Consider the following 12366-nt stretch of genomic DNA (forward strand, 5'->3'; position numbering starts at 1 on the left):
CTCGGTGGGACTCGGTGGCTGAACCTTATTTTGATAGCTATTCGCAAACTCCCGAGATTGTACAGATCGTGACCCGAACATGATGCAACTTGCAGAGCCTAGGTTGATACATGTTATACACAGACAGCATATTGAGTTGATTATGTCTACAAGATATAAATATGTGCTTGGTATTGAAATGGTTATATACAGACTCGGAGTGTCTCAGATGTGACTATGAAATGAATCAATGATGAACATTTGAACGCTATGGAGCTGCTTTGCGGGGTGATCCCGTCGAGACGCTTGATCCTGCAAGGGTAGAGCCTCCATCACTAACGACTGACATTGGTCGATTAATGCGAGCGCGTAGTCGTTCCACTTCACGTTGCAGGCTATAATATGACGGGTAAACATCCCATCCTCAACTTGTCAAGACCAATAGAATTAATCTCACTTCAGCACTGCCTGCTTGGAATCCACGGCCTCTCGCTCCAGGCGACGTTTCACGCGCTCAAGTTCACTCTCCCTCGTTTGCTATTGACGAGAACTGGAATTAGCCAAGCGACCAGATGATCAATGAAGAGGTAAGACTGACAACTTTGTCTAGCGTCTGTCGGAGCGAAGTTATTTGACCTTCAGAGATTTTTCGCTCGTCCTCCAATTTGATATGGTGCCTTTCGCTTTCAGCTAACTGCAGTTGTATGTCGCGAATTGCCTTGTCAGAGCTATGCAAGCGGTTGGAGTCGACTTTCTCGCTTGATGCTTGCTTGAGTTGATTAGTGAGTTCATCAATACGGCTCTGCAACTGCCTGACAGTGGAGGATGGGTGAGGGGAATTTGCATATGACTTCGTCTCAAGGTCAACGACGCGGACGTTTAGGTCTTTGACCTGCCCCTCCAGCTGTGCCTGTCGGACAGAGTGAGCACGCTGGAAAACATATTTCAGGTACTTACATTTATTCTGTCGAGCTCGGTGTTCTCGACGCGGGTCCGATCAAGTTCCAGCTGACTTTCGTTGGCGTGCGCCTCAGCTCTCTTGAGGCGTTCAAAGGCCATAGCTACGCGATCTTCTTGTTCCTCCAGAGATCGCTCAAGATCTTGTTTCTTCAGCTGCAGCTTCTGTAGTTCTCGATCTGAAGTCATCTTCGTTGCATCAACGTGGTCAAGCTTGATGCCTTCAAGCTCTGCTTGCAAAGAGCGGCGCGCCTTCTGTAGCATCGCTCGGTCTGCCTCAGCATCATTGAGAACGCTTCGAAGCTCCCGAACTTGCGAGTGAAGTGACACGATCTGCGCTTGCTGGTCGGATTGAGCAACAGTCGATGCTTCAAAAGCTTTGGTTAGATCGGCGATCTTTGTTTCCATCCGATCTTTCTCCCGGTTCCAGGCGCCTCCGTTGTACACCTCGTCATCGAATCTTAGCTGCAGCTCGTCATAGTCGGAATGGATTTTGCGGTTATCCTCTCGTAGCCTTGTCATTGTATCTCGCTGCGCTTGCAATTCTGGGATGAATGTGGTTCCGTAAGTGTACACCCAAAGTTTCGTAGTTACGTACCTTCGCTCAACTGTGCTAGTTCAGCTGCAGCCTCTCGTCAGAAAGCATCTTTTACCAAAGTAATCACCAACCTTGATATTTCTTTCGCGTCTGGTCGCTGGTGAAATCACGTTCTGCGAGGTCTTTCTGGTGCTGCTGACGTTCATCTTGCAGTTGCTGTACTAGTCGGTGCCTGTGAATGCCCAGCTCAGAAGATTCTCTATCCTCGGCCTCGATCTGAACCTCCAAATCGCGGAGCCTCCGCTGAGTGTCTTGGAAACGCTCTTCAAGTGTCCTCTTCTCTGCCACCAGGTCGCCATGAGTCTTTTCCAAATCACTGAGGGCGCGTCGAACTATCTTGGTGATCAGCATCGTTCAGGGTGGATGAGTTCAAATTTTACCAGAGGATTCAGCACGTTCTGTTTTGGCTTTTGCTTCTGCGCTGGCGAGTGCTTTGTTAGCCTTCTCTTCGAGAAACTTGGCAGCCCGTTCAGAAGCCCTACGCTCCGCCTGATCCACCCCACCCCCCCTGGCGAAATCTTCTACCTCCCGGGTGAGGCTTGCCTTGGCTTTCTCCAGAGATCGGATATAAACAGCGTCCTTCTGCAGCTGCTCCTGCGCATCTTTAAGTTGCTGATCGGTCACTTTTTTGGCCTTCTCCAGAACGTAGACGTGTTCAACAATCGTCTTATCCTGTTTGCTCTCCATTTGCTTGAGCTCCCACTCTCGATTCTTGAGATCAGTGATTGCCTTGTTGAGATCTTGGTCGGATTTTGCAATGCGTTCCTGGCTCCTTCCTCTGGGTTAGCATGACGCGTTGAAGGTCCTTGCACTTGGATGACTCGGATTCCAGTTGCTTCCTCAAGGTTTCCAACTGGCGTTCGCCAGCGTGAGCATCTCTTTCCATCTGCAAAATCGTGTCCTCGATTTCATTATATTTGGTCTGAGCAGCGTGAAGTTGTCGTTCCAGAATCTGATAAAGTAGATGTAAGGTTCATGCCATCCAACAAATGAAAATAATTGTTCAATCACCTCTTTCGCCCTCGATGTCTCCGCTAACCGACCATCCGAGTCAATCTGACGGGATCGCAATGCCTGCAGTTCTGATTCGAGCACTCTCTTGGCTTTTTCCACATCCACGACTATTGCCTCCACCTTCGACGTCCGTTCCTTCAAGCCTCGCTCGCGCTCCAAAAGAGAGACGTGAGCCGAATCCAGCAGCTTGTGCTGACGATGCATCTCGTCTAGCTCTGTTATCAGCTTGCTTTCCTTGTCGAGAGCATTTTCGCGTAGAACGCTGAGTTCCGCGTGTAATTCGGAAGACTGACGACGGAGCTCGACGAGTTCTTCCTCTTTGCTTTTCTCGACTTCAAGCCGTCGGGCGTCTTCGGAGGTCTTCGTCTCCATGATTGCGCGGAGCTCGTCCAGCTCGCCTTGGAGTTTTACCTTGGCAGAAAGCGCACGGTCTAAATCGGTCCTGGAAGCATGGATCTCCGCTCGCTGCCTGTCAGATGTAGCGTGAATTTCGACAATCTCCTTTTGCAGTCGAGAACGTTCGTCTGTGGATGCGGTGATGGTAGAGAGCAGCTGAGAATTTTGGTCCTCCTTGTTCTGGATCATAGCCGAATACTCAGCGGAGGTACGAGCCATCTCTGTTAGCTGCTGTTTAAGAAGCCTGGAGCCTCTTTCCAGTTGCTCGACCTTGCTGCCGAGCGACTCTCTACGCGCAACAAATCAGACTAAAAATCACGGTAAGTTTTGGGGGCTCACTTTAATCGAATTTCCACATCGAGCTTAGCCTGCAAGTCGCTCACTGAAGCCTCAAAACGCTCCTTGATACGCGCCAAATCTTCGTCGCGCTGCGAAACAAGGGCTCTGAGGTCTTCATTAGCTTTCTGGAGAGCCTGCTGTTCCTGTTGCAGCTGGACCATGCTGCTCTCCTGCGTCAATAGGATGTCCGAAAGTTCCGCCTCTTTATCTCGCCAGTCGTTTTGTTGACCCTCCATGCGGACAAGATGCTCCGCAGCCTGATCGAATGCGATGCGCAAAGTTTCATGCTTCTCATCGCCCTCCTTCTGAAGACGTAGGGCACGATCCAGTTGCGAATCGAGGACATCAAGGTCAGCGTGTAAGGCAACGATTTCTTCTTCGAGTTCTGCTTCCCTCTTTTTGCTTCTGTCCAACATAGCGTCTTTGTCGAGGGCAAGCGCACGCTCCGCTTCCAAGTCTTCGATGATCTTTCGTTTCTCCGCCTGAAGAGTCATCTTCACGTTCTCCAGGCTTTCCCGTTCTCGTTGATCGCGCTCCGCTCTCTCCTTGACGAGTTGCAGCTCAACATCTTTCCTTCTGAGCTCTTCATCGTTTCGTGTCGCGGCGAGTAACGGACGAACCTGTTTGAGATAATCAAATGATTGCCCTGAAACAGACTAGAACCAACTTACTTTCGTATACAATTGCCACCATGGCCAATCTCGCAACTCCCCGTACACACGAGCATTGCGCTGGATCGTTCGTATCGCTACCGCACGGTTAAGAACCTTTTTCATCTGTCTTCGCGCGGAGAACTTCCTGGCGACAGCCTGTAGTCTCGAAAAAACGTCGAATAGAAGGGCATCCCGCCGCTCCTCAAGATCCGCGAGGACTCCGGCCTTGAAAAATATCTTGGACGTTCCCACCCGGAACAACTCGGTGTCGAGATCCAAAGCTTCTACAATACGGATGCATGCCTTGCGACCATCCATATATCCACGAGGAATAACGCCTGGAGTCATGATCTCGTAGCGCTGGCGGAACTCGACGAAAGGGAGCCGATTGGGATAACCAAGACGCGCTATGCGAATGCCCTCCAAAACACCATTGCAACGTAATTGATCAAGGACTAGAGGCACGTCTACCCTTCCAGGTTTCTTGTTGACGTTGGGCACGATGCAACGCACGAAATGTGGTTGTGTCGCCTGCAACTGTGCCATGAGAAGGGCCAATTGCTCCTTGTGCCGCTGGCCGACAGTTCTGAACGCCCCTCTCTTGATGGGGCGCCTTTTCCCTGTGGAAAACCCAGTACTGGAGGACGGGGGGATGTCGGCGAAGACGCCAGCAAAATCTTGGAAAAGCGAGGCCACGTAAGGTTCGGACGACGACGCCAGTACACGAGTCAGATTATCGTTGAGGGGATCTTTGTTCTTCTCCAACCACCCGTCAGTGCGGTACTCGACTTTTCCGGCGTAGTGCGTGATGATGAAACCCTGTTCGAACTTCGGTAGGGTGTATTTCGAACGACCTGGATGAGGAAGTTCTGTTGCGCGCAGATCTCCACTCCAAATCGAATGAACTTTCTCCGTGAATGTGAGATCAGTGGCTTTGGGCATGATGCATTCCTCGTCTAAGCAACTGAGGATGCCTATGGCATTCCCACTGCTCTCAATGAGGTCGATGGTCGGTTGCAAGTCCAGCTTGAAATTCACGTAATCCCATTCTATGCCTTCCCTGGAATACTCTTCCTGCTCGAGGACGAACATATGGTGATTGAAAAACTGCTGCAGTTTCTCGTTGGTATAGTTGATGAGCAGCTGCTCGTATGTGTTGATCTCGAATATCTCGAAACCTGCGATGTCAAGAACACCGATGAACGTCGACTTTGAGGACGGACGATCTAGCGCACGGTTGATGCGCTCAACCAGTGCACCAAAGGACTTCTCGTACAACGACTTGCTCAAGGATGCGAGTTCGTCAAGAGACTGTTGCCCCGTCCGCGCCTGCGTTACCCACTCACGTCCAGCGAGAACCCTGGGCCGCAAAATAGCTCTCGTAAACTCTGCGATGGGAATACCGAGCAAATGGCAGACACGCTCGGCTTGCGACGGATCTGGCATGAATGCGTCATCCGACTTTGTAGAGCGAATGACGATGTTGCCAATGTGGAGAATAGCTGCGACGATACGGAAAAGGTCGAACTGCTCGGTAACCGTGAAGCCAACAATATCAAGAGCACTCTGGGAGGGTGTTAGTTGGATACCGAAGACTTCGCATTCACAAAACGTACTATCAGAGCGTCCCAATCTTCGCGATCATTGACGCCGTCAACCTCTCGCCTGCTTTTGTTGAGAAATTCGTATTCTTCTAGAGGTCTATCCAGCAGAAGGGTATCTGTAGACGCATGAATATGAAAAACAAGCGCTGAGAGGATATTGTAAGACTTGCCCTTTAATGATCCTCCACTTGATAATAACTGATAAAATACGTGGAAGTTGCGCTCCGCAGCACTGCGCACTACTACTCGACTCTTCTCCAGCAGGTACCAGTCAATGTTCGCCCCAGATATACTTCCGTCTAGAGAAAAGCTAATTCTAATAAACTTCCCGAATCTACTTGAGTTGTTGTTCCGCTGAGTTTGCGCGTTACCAAATGCCTCAAGGATGGGATTCGCTTGGAGAATCTGTCGCTCGAGTAAGCCTAGGCGACCCTTGGCGCCTCCAGTGCTGTTGGACGCAATATGAGTGGTTTTCGTACGTAAAGAGCTTCTTCTGGGCAGGCCCGAAGGTGGGGATGCGGGGAATGAAGATGACATGGAAGCAGAATGTGAATGTGAAGGATGGGGTGGGTGTGCATCAGTTGCTATGGCAGACAGGTATTGAATAACTTTCTTCGTGCTTTCGGTCTTTCCTGCGCCAGATTCTCCACTGTAGACGGCGAATTAGCTGCATGATTCACTGAGAAGAAGGTATGGCAGACGTTATGAGAATGCTCTGGTTTTCGCGCTCCTCCCCCATGTTAACCCATGCGCGCTCGGCGACTGCAAATATATGAGGAGGGTTCTCATCCCGTCGTTTACTGCGATACTGCGATATGATTGCGTCTGTATACAACGGCAGGTTCTGGTAAGGGTTGATAGCGACCAAGAATAAGCCAGAGTATGTCTACCCGATACGTTTCAGTAGGTGTGCGAATGAGGGTAATCACGATTGTGCGCAAGAAATCAGAATACTCACATAAATAGCTCCAGATCCATACCTTAAACGTAGATTATGCACGACACTCGCTTCGTTTAAAAATGTGAGATCTGCGATGTCGTCGACGCGATCGAACTTGGGAGGGTTCATCTTGGAGAGTGCATACAAAGGGACTCGGCGAATCTGACGCGTTTCATGTCAACAAGTTGGCAGATCACGAAGGAAATTGAAATGAAGATACCTCGCCCCCAGAGGACATGACGATTTCTGCGGTCTCATCATCTTCTTGGTGTACCCAACCAGCGAGATAACCGTCTTTCTCATCTGGTACCCACACCCATTTCTTTTCGTTAAACTCAGCCTGTAGGGCAGCGGCGCGCGCGGCTTCTGCACTCAGAGAGGGACGAGGAGCTGGCATCAGCAGGGGTATTGACCACCGAAATTGGGTATGGCTTGTAAGCTGTTAAGGATGACTGAATGACTTGGGGAATATCCAGGTATAAGGTGGTGGCCAAATGTCCTGTCAGCCTCGGAGTGATGGTTGTGAATAAGGGGTAAAGTCAATTGTCGAAGAGTTCACACAGCTCGGTACGCTCACGATCGCGAACAGGTCATGGATATAGAGGTCATGCACATGAACCGTGACAGTTCTTGGCTTCAAGCATCACTTGAACCAGTGTCCCTAATTAGGTAAGTGCTTAAATCCTCATATTCATTGTTTATCAGTTTCTTCACTTGATGCTAACAACCTTCGTAAAACCATACTGGTATGTATTTCTAGCTCACATTGAGATACTTGGTCGTTCTATTATAATATTAAGATGTTGTTGCTGAGCTCACCCGGCCTGGCGTATACTTGATATACACTGAGGGTGCGTTGAATGTTCTTATAAGTATACTGGAGCAATGGTTTGAATAGAAACGTTGATTCATCGTTCCCATACCATGGAGATGGATTGTGGTGATGGGCCAATCAGAATATGGCAACGAGTATGTACATGTGGAGTGCGTACGAACCTATAGCGGGACAAGCAAGGGAGGGACTGAAGTACCGTGCACTGGATTCCAACTCTTGATGGCCTTGGAAGTTAGGATCCCCGTTGACATCATAGCTAAATTGAAGCCTCGCCTACGGCGCAGGTCAAGGTCAGCTTACAGCAGTGACCCTATCGATGACATTCATATCTCGCTCAAAGTTGAGTAGAACGAAGCGAACAAAAGATTGCCCTGACAGCAGAAGACATCGGCGGAGAGCGATAAGCGGCTGGTACCGTGCCTTCGAAATATAGCACTTAATGCATGAAATGCTTGGATCATGTATACAGCCTTGACTATATTCTGAAGATTAGTGTACGCTGGGTGGTACCCGGGGGTATACTCCATGTATGCCAGCGTCACATGCACATTGGGCGGAGTTGTATCAGCTACTATACTCGATCGAATTCTGTGTGTGGCGGCCAACAAGTATGGCCATGACCCACAGCCATGCATATAAACAAATTGTGAGTCAACTGTTGGTCAACTGCAAACCTTAACCTTCTGAGGAGTTTCATCTTGAACCACTTTCTCGTCGTACCGTATTGGTTCTGACAAAATTCTGACATCAAATTTCGGGTCAATGTTATCCCTCGAATTGTCTTCCCCAAGGTCCGCGCTCCGCGGTTTCTAGAACTGAGGTGATAGACGCTGGCAGATCGACCGCGGCCGGGACTTTCCATGTAGAAGCGCTGCCAGATACAGGACGTGCACGGCCTTTGACAAATATTGGTTGAAGTGAACGGCGGCCAGAAAATTGGCATAAACCTTGCAAATAATGTAAAGGTTCTTCAAGGTAGTTGCTCCTGTATTTTCGTCACAAGTATAACCTCGTAGATCTGACGAATACAACCAGCGCCAAAGTTTGAATGGCTTCTTAGCCTAGTAAAGACGATATTTCGGAACAATTAAGATCCCTTCCGCATCAAGGGCTACAGCCTTGTTTGCGCGTGTACAACACGTTTTTGTGAGGGACGGACCCTCAAGTGTAAACAGCAACTATTTGTTGGCCTGCAAGGCCGATAAGAAGGGTTCCAGCGCGTGAAGGTGCACTTCCTTGCATCTTATCCGACATTTCCCTCTAACCATCTACCTGATCTGACATGCGTCCATCGTACAGCGACTACAATGACTCGGAATACTTGGTGTATCCCGAGGATTCAGAATCCTTCAAACGAGAAAAAACTGAGCTCCCATCGGAGCTCGATTTCATGGATGGTCTAAGGTGACTTTTGTGTTCGACTAATTATGTAGTCAAGTGAACGGTAGATTGACTGGCTGAGGACAGAACCTTGGAGTCTGAGTCATCTACAGCACCAACCGTCTTGTGGTCTTCTGATGATCTTGGTCTTCACCTTGAGGATACGGACGATGCAGCATACATCGAGAATTTGGCCCTCCACCAGATGCGGGCATCCAACGTATGTGAACTGAAAATCGCGCAAACCCATGCTCATAATGTGTCTTAAGGCTGCCCAATATCGGTATCCAGGGTCATCCTCAACCGGAGACTTCTTAGGTTTACCGGAGTTGAGCCCAGATGAATCACCATTCAGCGTCGCGTCGAGCAGGTCCCCCTTGACTCCAAATGGCGGCGCCCTTCTCCCTGACCTCTTCTGCGATTCACTGGAAGATTTCGGGATTCACGATGCAGTGGCAGCGGATTGCAGTCCGTTTTTTGAGCAAGAATCGTTTATGGAAAACTCAGTTTACCCTGAACAACTGCAAGAGGACCTTGCCTGCCAGGCAGTTTCGAGCATGCCCTCTCCAGTATCATCGACCAGGAATGTCTCTCAGCCTATGCCTGTGCTTCCAGTTGATGATGCTGAGCTGGTGCATAACTCATTCTCTCTCTTGCCAGACTCTAATTCTGCGGAGCGATCTCGTTTCCTAAGATGTTCAGAGGGCTTGACGGAGAACGCTGCGTCACAAATGCAGCTCTGCATTTCTCCAAGCCCTTCCACCCGTCCCCTCCGTACTACTGTACGACATCTGAGTCAGCTCTCATCATCTTCGACCCCAAGTCGTGTTGGTATTAAACCGGCCGACATTCGTCGGGGAGTTAAGCGCCGGCGAACCGACGACGATGACGACGAAGATTACCAACCCCATCGCATCCAAAAACGTGCCGCATCCCACACGCAGTTGCAAGCAGCAGCAGAACCATCAAGGAAGATTCGAAAAGTCGGCCCTCGTTCCTCAACAAGAGTGGCAAGACACGAAGGGGCCAAGGAAAAGCGAATTGACTGCTTGATGCAAATCCATGGCTGCAAGAAATCTTTCACGCGTAGAAACGACATGGAGAGGCACCTGAGGAGTTGCAAGTTCAGCTCAGACCTGTCCTGGATGACGGTCGAATGCCCTCACTGCGAAAAATCCCTGTCTCGCAAAGACGCTCTGTTGCGTCACATTAAGCAGTGCCATGGGGATATCCAGTAGTAAGACATGTACATAGACGTTGGTTCAATCCAAACCGGACCCTCGAGCTTGCTTAATCTCGGCCAGTCTTGTACGCCACAAATTCATGTAGCCATAGCGATATTAAATCTTACCAGTCAGTGTGAACGGACCTAAGACATACAAAATACATAGGTCAGGTCCATACGTACCTTAAAAAGAAATTAGAATATGTATATAGTTAAATAATTATTTATGGGGAGATACTTACATATCACGTGCTGGAACGGAATACTTACTAAACTAGGTGTCACCGACTATTACCGCCCGGATCTGAAACTCAAATTCATATACGTTTTCCCCCACCCAGTCAACTACTGGTGCTTTAGCTTACCATACTCAATGAACACAAATTCTGAGGATGTTTCTACACAACCTACGCAAGCAGACAAGGACGAGTCGTCTTTGAGCGCTCATCTCTGGTTTCCAGAACCTGAAGCTCAAGAAGAGCGAGTTGTTGCCATACCTCAGGCATCTGGTTCATCTTCGCTGTTGAGGGATCGCCTGTATATTGGAAACCTGCACCCCACTGTCGATGAGTTAGTGATTTTGTTGTGGTATGGCTCATCCTCTAATTATGATCAGATATGCACTTCTACAGGTCTTCACGAAGTTCGGCAAAGTATCGAAACTCGACTTCCTCTTTCACAAGACGGGTCCGAACAAAGGGAAGCCACGCGGATATGCGTTCCTACAGTATTTGCATGAAGGTGTAAGTCATCATGCTGTAAAGCGCCGCCGCTTATTTTTGACTCGTTACTCTCGCGATTGCCTTGATATGTCATGGCGCATGTGGCGGCCATTGTCCTCTGAAGTCATTGACAGCTTGACTGACAAATGAACTGCACTAGGATGCCCAGAAGGCATTGGAAAGCATTAATGGAAAGCTATTACGGGGTCGTAAGCTGGCGGTAACTTTTGCTCATCAAGCTCCGCTCGAACAGCCCGGTGGAATGCGACAGGTGGGCAGGGCGAGAAGAATCGATGCACGGCCGACTACCCTGAGCATGATGAAGAGTGGAATTCATGCTCGGTCAGAAGGGTGAATTGTATTTTTAACAGGGTACTCATCAACTTACCTTCGAATTAGCACAGATAACAAGATTGCGATGATGGAGGCGAAATTACGCCAGATGGAATCGAGCACCGCCAATTCGTCTAACTCATTACCGCCAAAACCGCCGCCACCATTATTGGCTTCGGCCTCAAGGCAGTACCCTGGTTCGGGGGGCTCTCTCTCTTCTAGAAATCCCGCAGGCCCAACCGTTCGGCGTCCCACCACCCGCGTGGAACCTATTGCCCATCTAGGGCATTCTGTAGAGGCTGATACCACACCTTCAACATCATTGACATCGCTCTATACTCGACCAGAGGTCGTCAAGTCATCCATGTCTTGTAAACGCCTAATACCCGGTGTGAAGATCGTCAAAGAACGTAGTAAATGAAGGTAACGCTCGGCGTCACATCTCCATTACATTGACACCGATCTTCGCCAGACCTGTACAGTCGACACTCGCCGCTGAGATCGTTCCGATGGTGTCAAGCCTTTCTCCCCAGATCTTCATACATCTTAGCTCACTTCCGAGTTGTCCTGATGTAGTCCTATATGAATTCTACTATCATCGCGGTCTAAGAGTTGAGCGTTCTCAAGTGTTTTCCACAAAGTCAGTTTACACTCCGACCACCTCTACCGTCCAAAATGAGAAAGTGAGCTCATTTCTAGCGAATTCTGCATGCTGGTGAATTGACGTGGACCCAGCCAGTGTATAAATCTCCTTCGGTCACTTGGCTGTTTCCCCATGTCGATGCCCGAAGCTGGAGAGTTATTGTATATCAATCTCAGCAGTCACACGGTATCCAGCATGTTCCGATATCTCACACTTTTACCAATCTAATGGTGATTTATTGGTAACAATTGGTTATTCATGGCGAAACTGTCGTTGGCTGACGATTCGGGTTCCCCTCTGGGCTGTCACTGATATGTCAGAGGCTCAGGGATGTGTTCACGATCAAATCAATGCCACATCTTATCGATGCCAGTGGAGTCCTGAGTTGTGGCAGCAATATTCATATTTCGATAGTGGCCTAGAAGCCCCTGGAAGTCAGGTTAAGTCAGGCCGCCGTGTCAGCCAAAGTTCTGGTACGTACCGAGGGTCAGGTAGACTTCTAAAGCATAAGACACGACTCCTGATGCAGATATGATTAGCCTCGTGGCGTAGCCTTCCTGCTGGCAATTTAGAGTCTGTTTAGGTTGTCCTGTGGAGTTATTTGAATGTCTCGCAAGGTGTGCTAATCGTGTCAACCTATAAGGGTGAGGGATGACATAGTGCGATCACTGCGATGTCCTCTGATCTTGGTGTGATTGGTTATTTACGAGCGGGTCACCATTCCGAGTCAGGTATGACCCGTGCGAGC

The 12366-nt window shown here is 49.3% G+C and overlaps 4 protein-coding genes across 4 annotated transcripts; 2 read left to right on the plus strand and 2 right to left on the minus strand.

Annotated features, from left to right (window-relative positions):
* Positions 1-230: 230 nt before the first annotated feature.
* On the minus strand, positions 231-1594 carry DEU56DRAFT_525971 (uncharacterized protein). The gene is made up of 5 exons (XM_041346637.1): positions 1535-1594; positions 937-1481; positions 578-889; positions 437-516; positions 231-374 (listed from the first exon to the last, which is right to left on the minus strand). Exons 2-5 carry the CDS (start codon positions 1456-1458, stop codon positions 248-250), a joined length of 1041 nt encoding a protein of 346 aa, XP_041205497.1. The 5' UTR covers positions 1459-1481; positions 1535-1594; the 3' UTR covers positions 231-247.
* A 309-nt stretch (positions 1595-1903) lies between these two features.
* On the minus strand, positions 1904-6877 carry DEU56DRAFT_872744 (P-loop containing nucleoside triphosphate hydrolase protein; the record flags this gene model as incomplete). The annotated part of the gene is made up of 16 exons (XM_041355806.1): positions 1904-2312; positions 2347-2486; positions 2546-2568; positions 2596-2608; positions 2630-2810; positions 2838-2946; positions 2977-3013; positions 3044-3233; positions 3284-3929; positions 3951-4343; positions 4368-5502; positions 5553-5637; positions 5707-6189; positions 6242-6426; positions 6499-6642; positions 6701-6877. 16 exons carry the CDS (start codon positions 6875-6877, stop codon positions 1904-1906), a joined length of 4350 nt encoding a protein of 1449 aa, XP_041205498.1.
* A 1819-nt stretch (positions 6878-8696) lies between these two features.
* DEU56DRAFT_819901 (uncharacterized protein) lies at positions 8697-10152 on the plus strand. The gene is made up of 2 exons (XM_041354047.1): positions 8697-8915; positions 8965-10152. Exons 1-2 carry the CDS (start codon positions 8901-8903, stop codon positions 9931-9933), a joined length of 984 nt encoding a protein of 327 aa, XP_041205499.1. The 5' UTR covers positions 8697-8900; the 3' UTR covers positions 9934-10152.
* Positions 10153-10224: 72 nt separating this feature from the next.
* On the plus strand, positions 10225-11845 carry DEU56DRAFT_819906 (RNA-binding domain-containing protein). The gene is made up of 6 exons (XM_041354048.1): positions 10225-10490; positions 10537-10663; positions 10803-10993; positions 11042-11398; positions 11448-11658; positions 11711-11845. The coding sequence occupies exons 1-4, from the start codon at positions 10294-10296 to the stop codon at positions 11394-11396; spliced, it is 870 nt and encodes a 289-aa protein (XP_041205500.1). The 5' UTR covers positions 10225-10293; the 3' UTR covers positions 11397-11398; positions 11448-11658; positions 11711-11845.
* Positions 11846-12366: the final 521 nt, after the last annotated feature.

Source organism: Suillus clintonianus, assembly GCF_016758775.1.
Source record: "Suillus clintonianus strain FC179 chromosome Unknown DEU56scaffold_70, whole genome shotgun sequence".
Classification (NCBI taxonomy): Eukaryota; Fungi; Basidiomycota; class Agaricomycetes; order Boletales; family Suillaceae; genus Suillus; species Suillus clintonianus.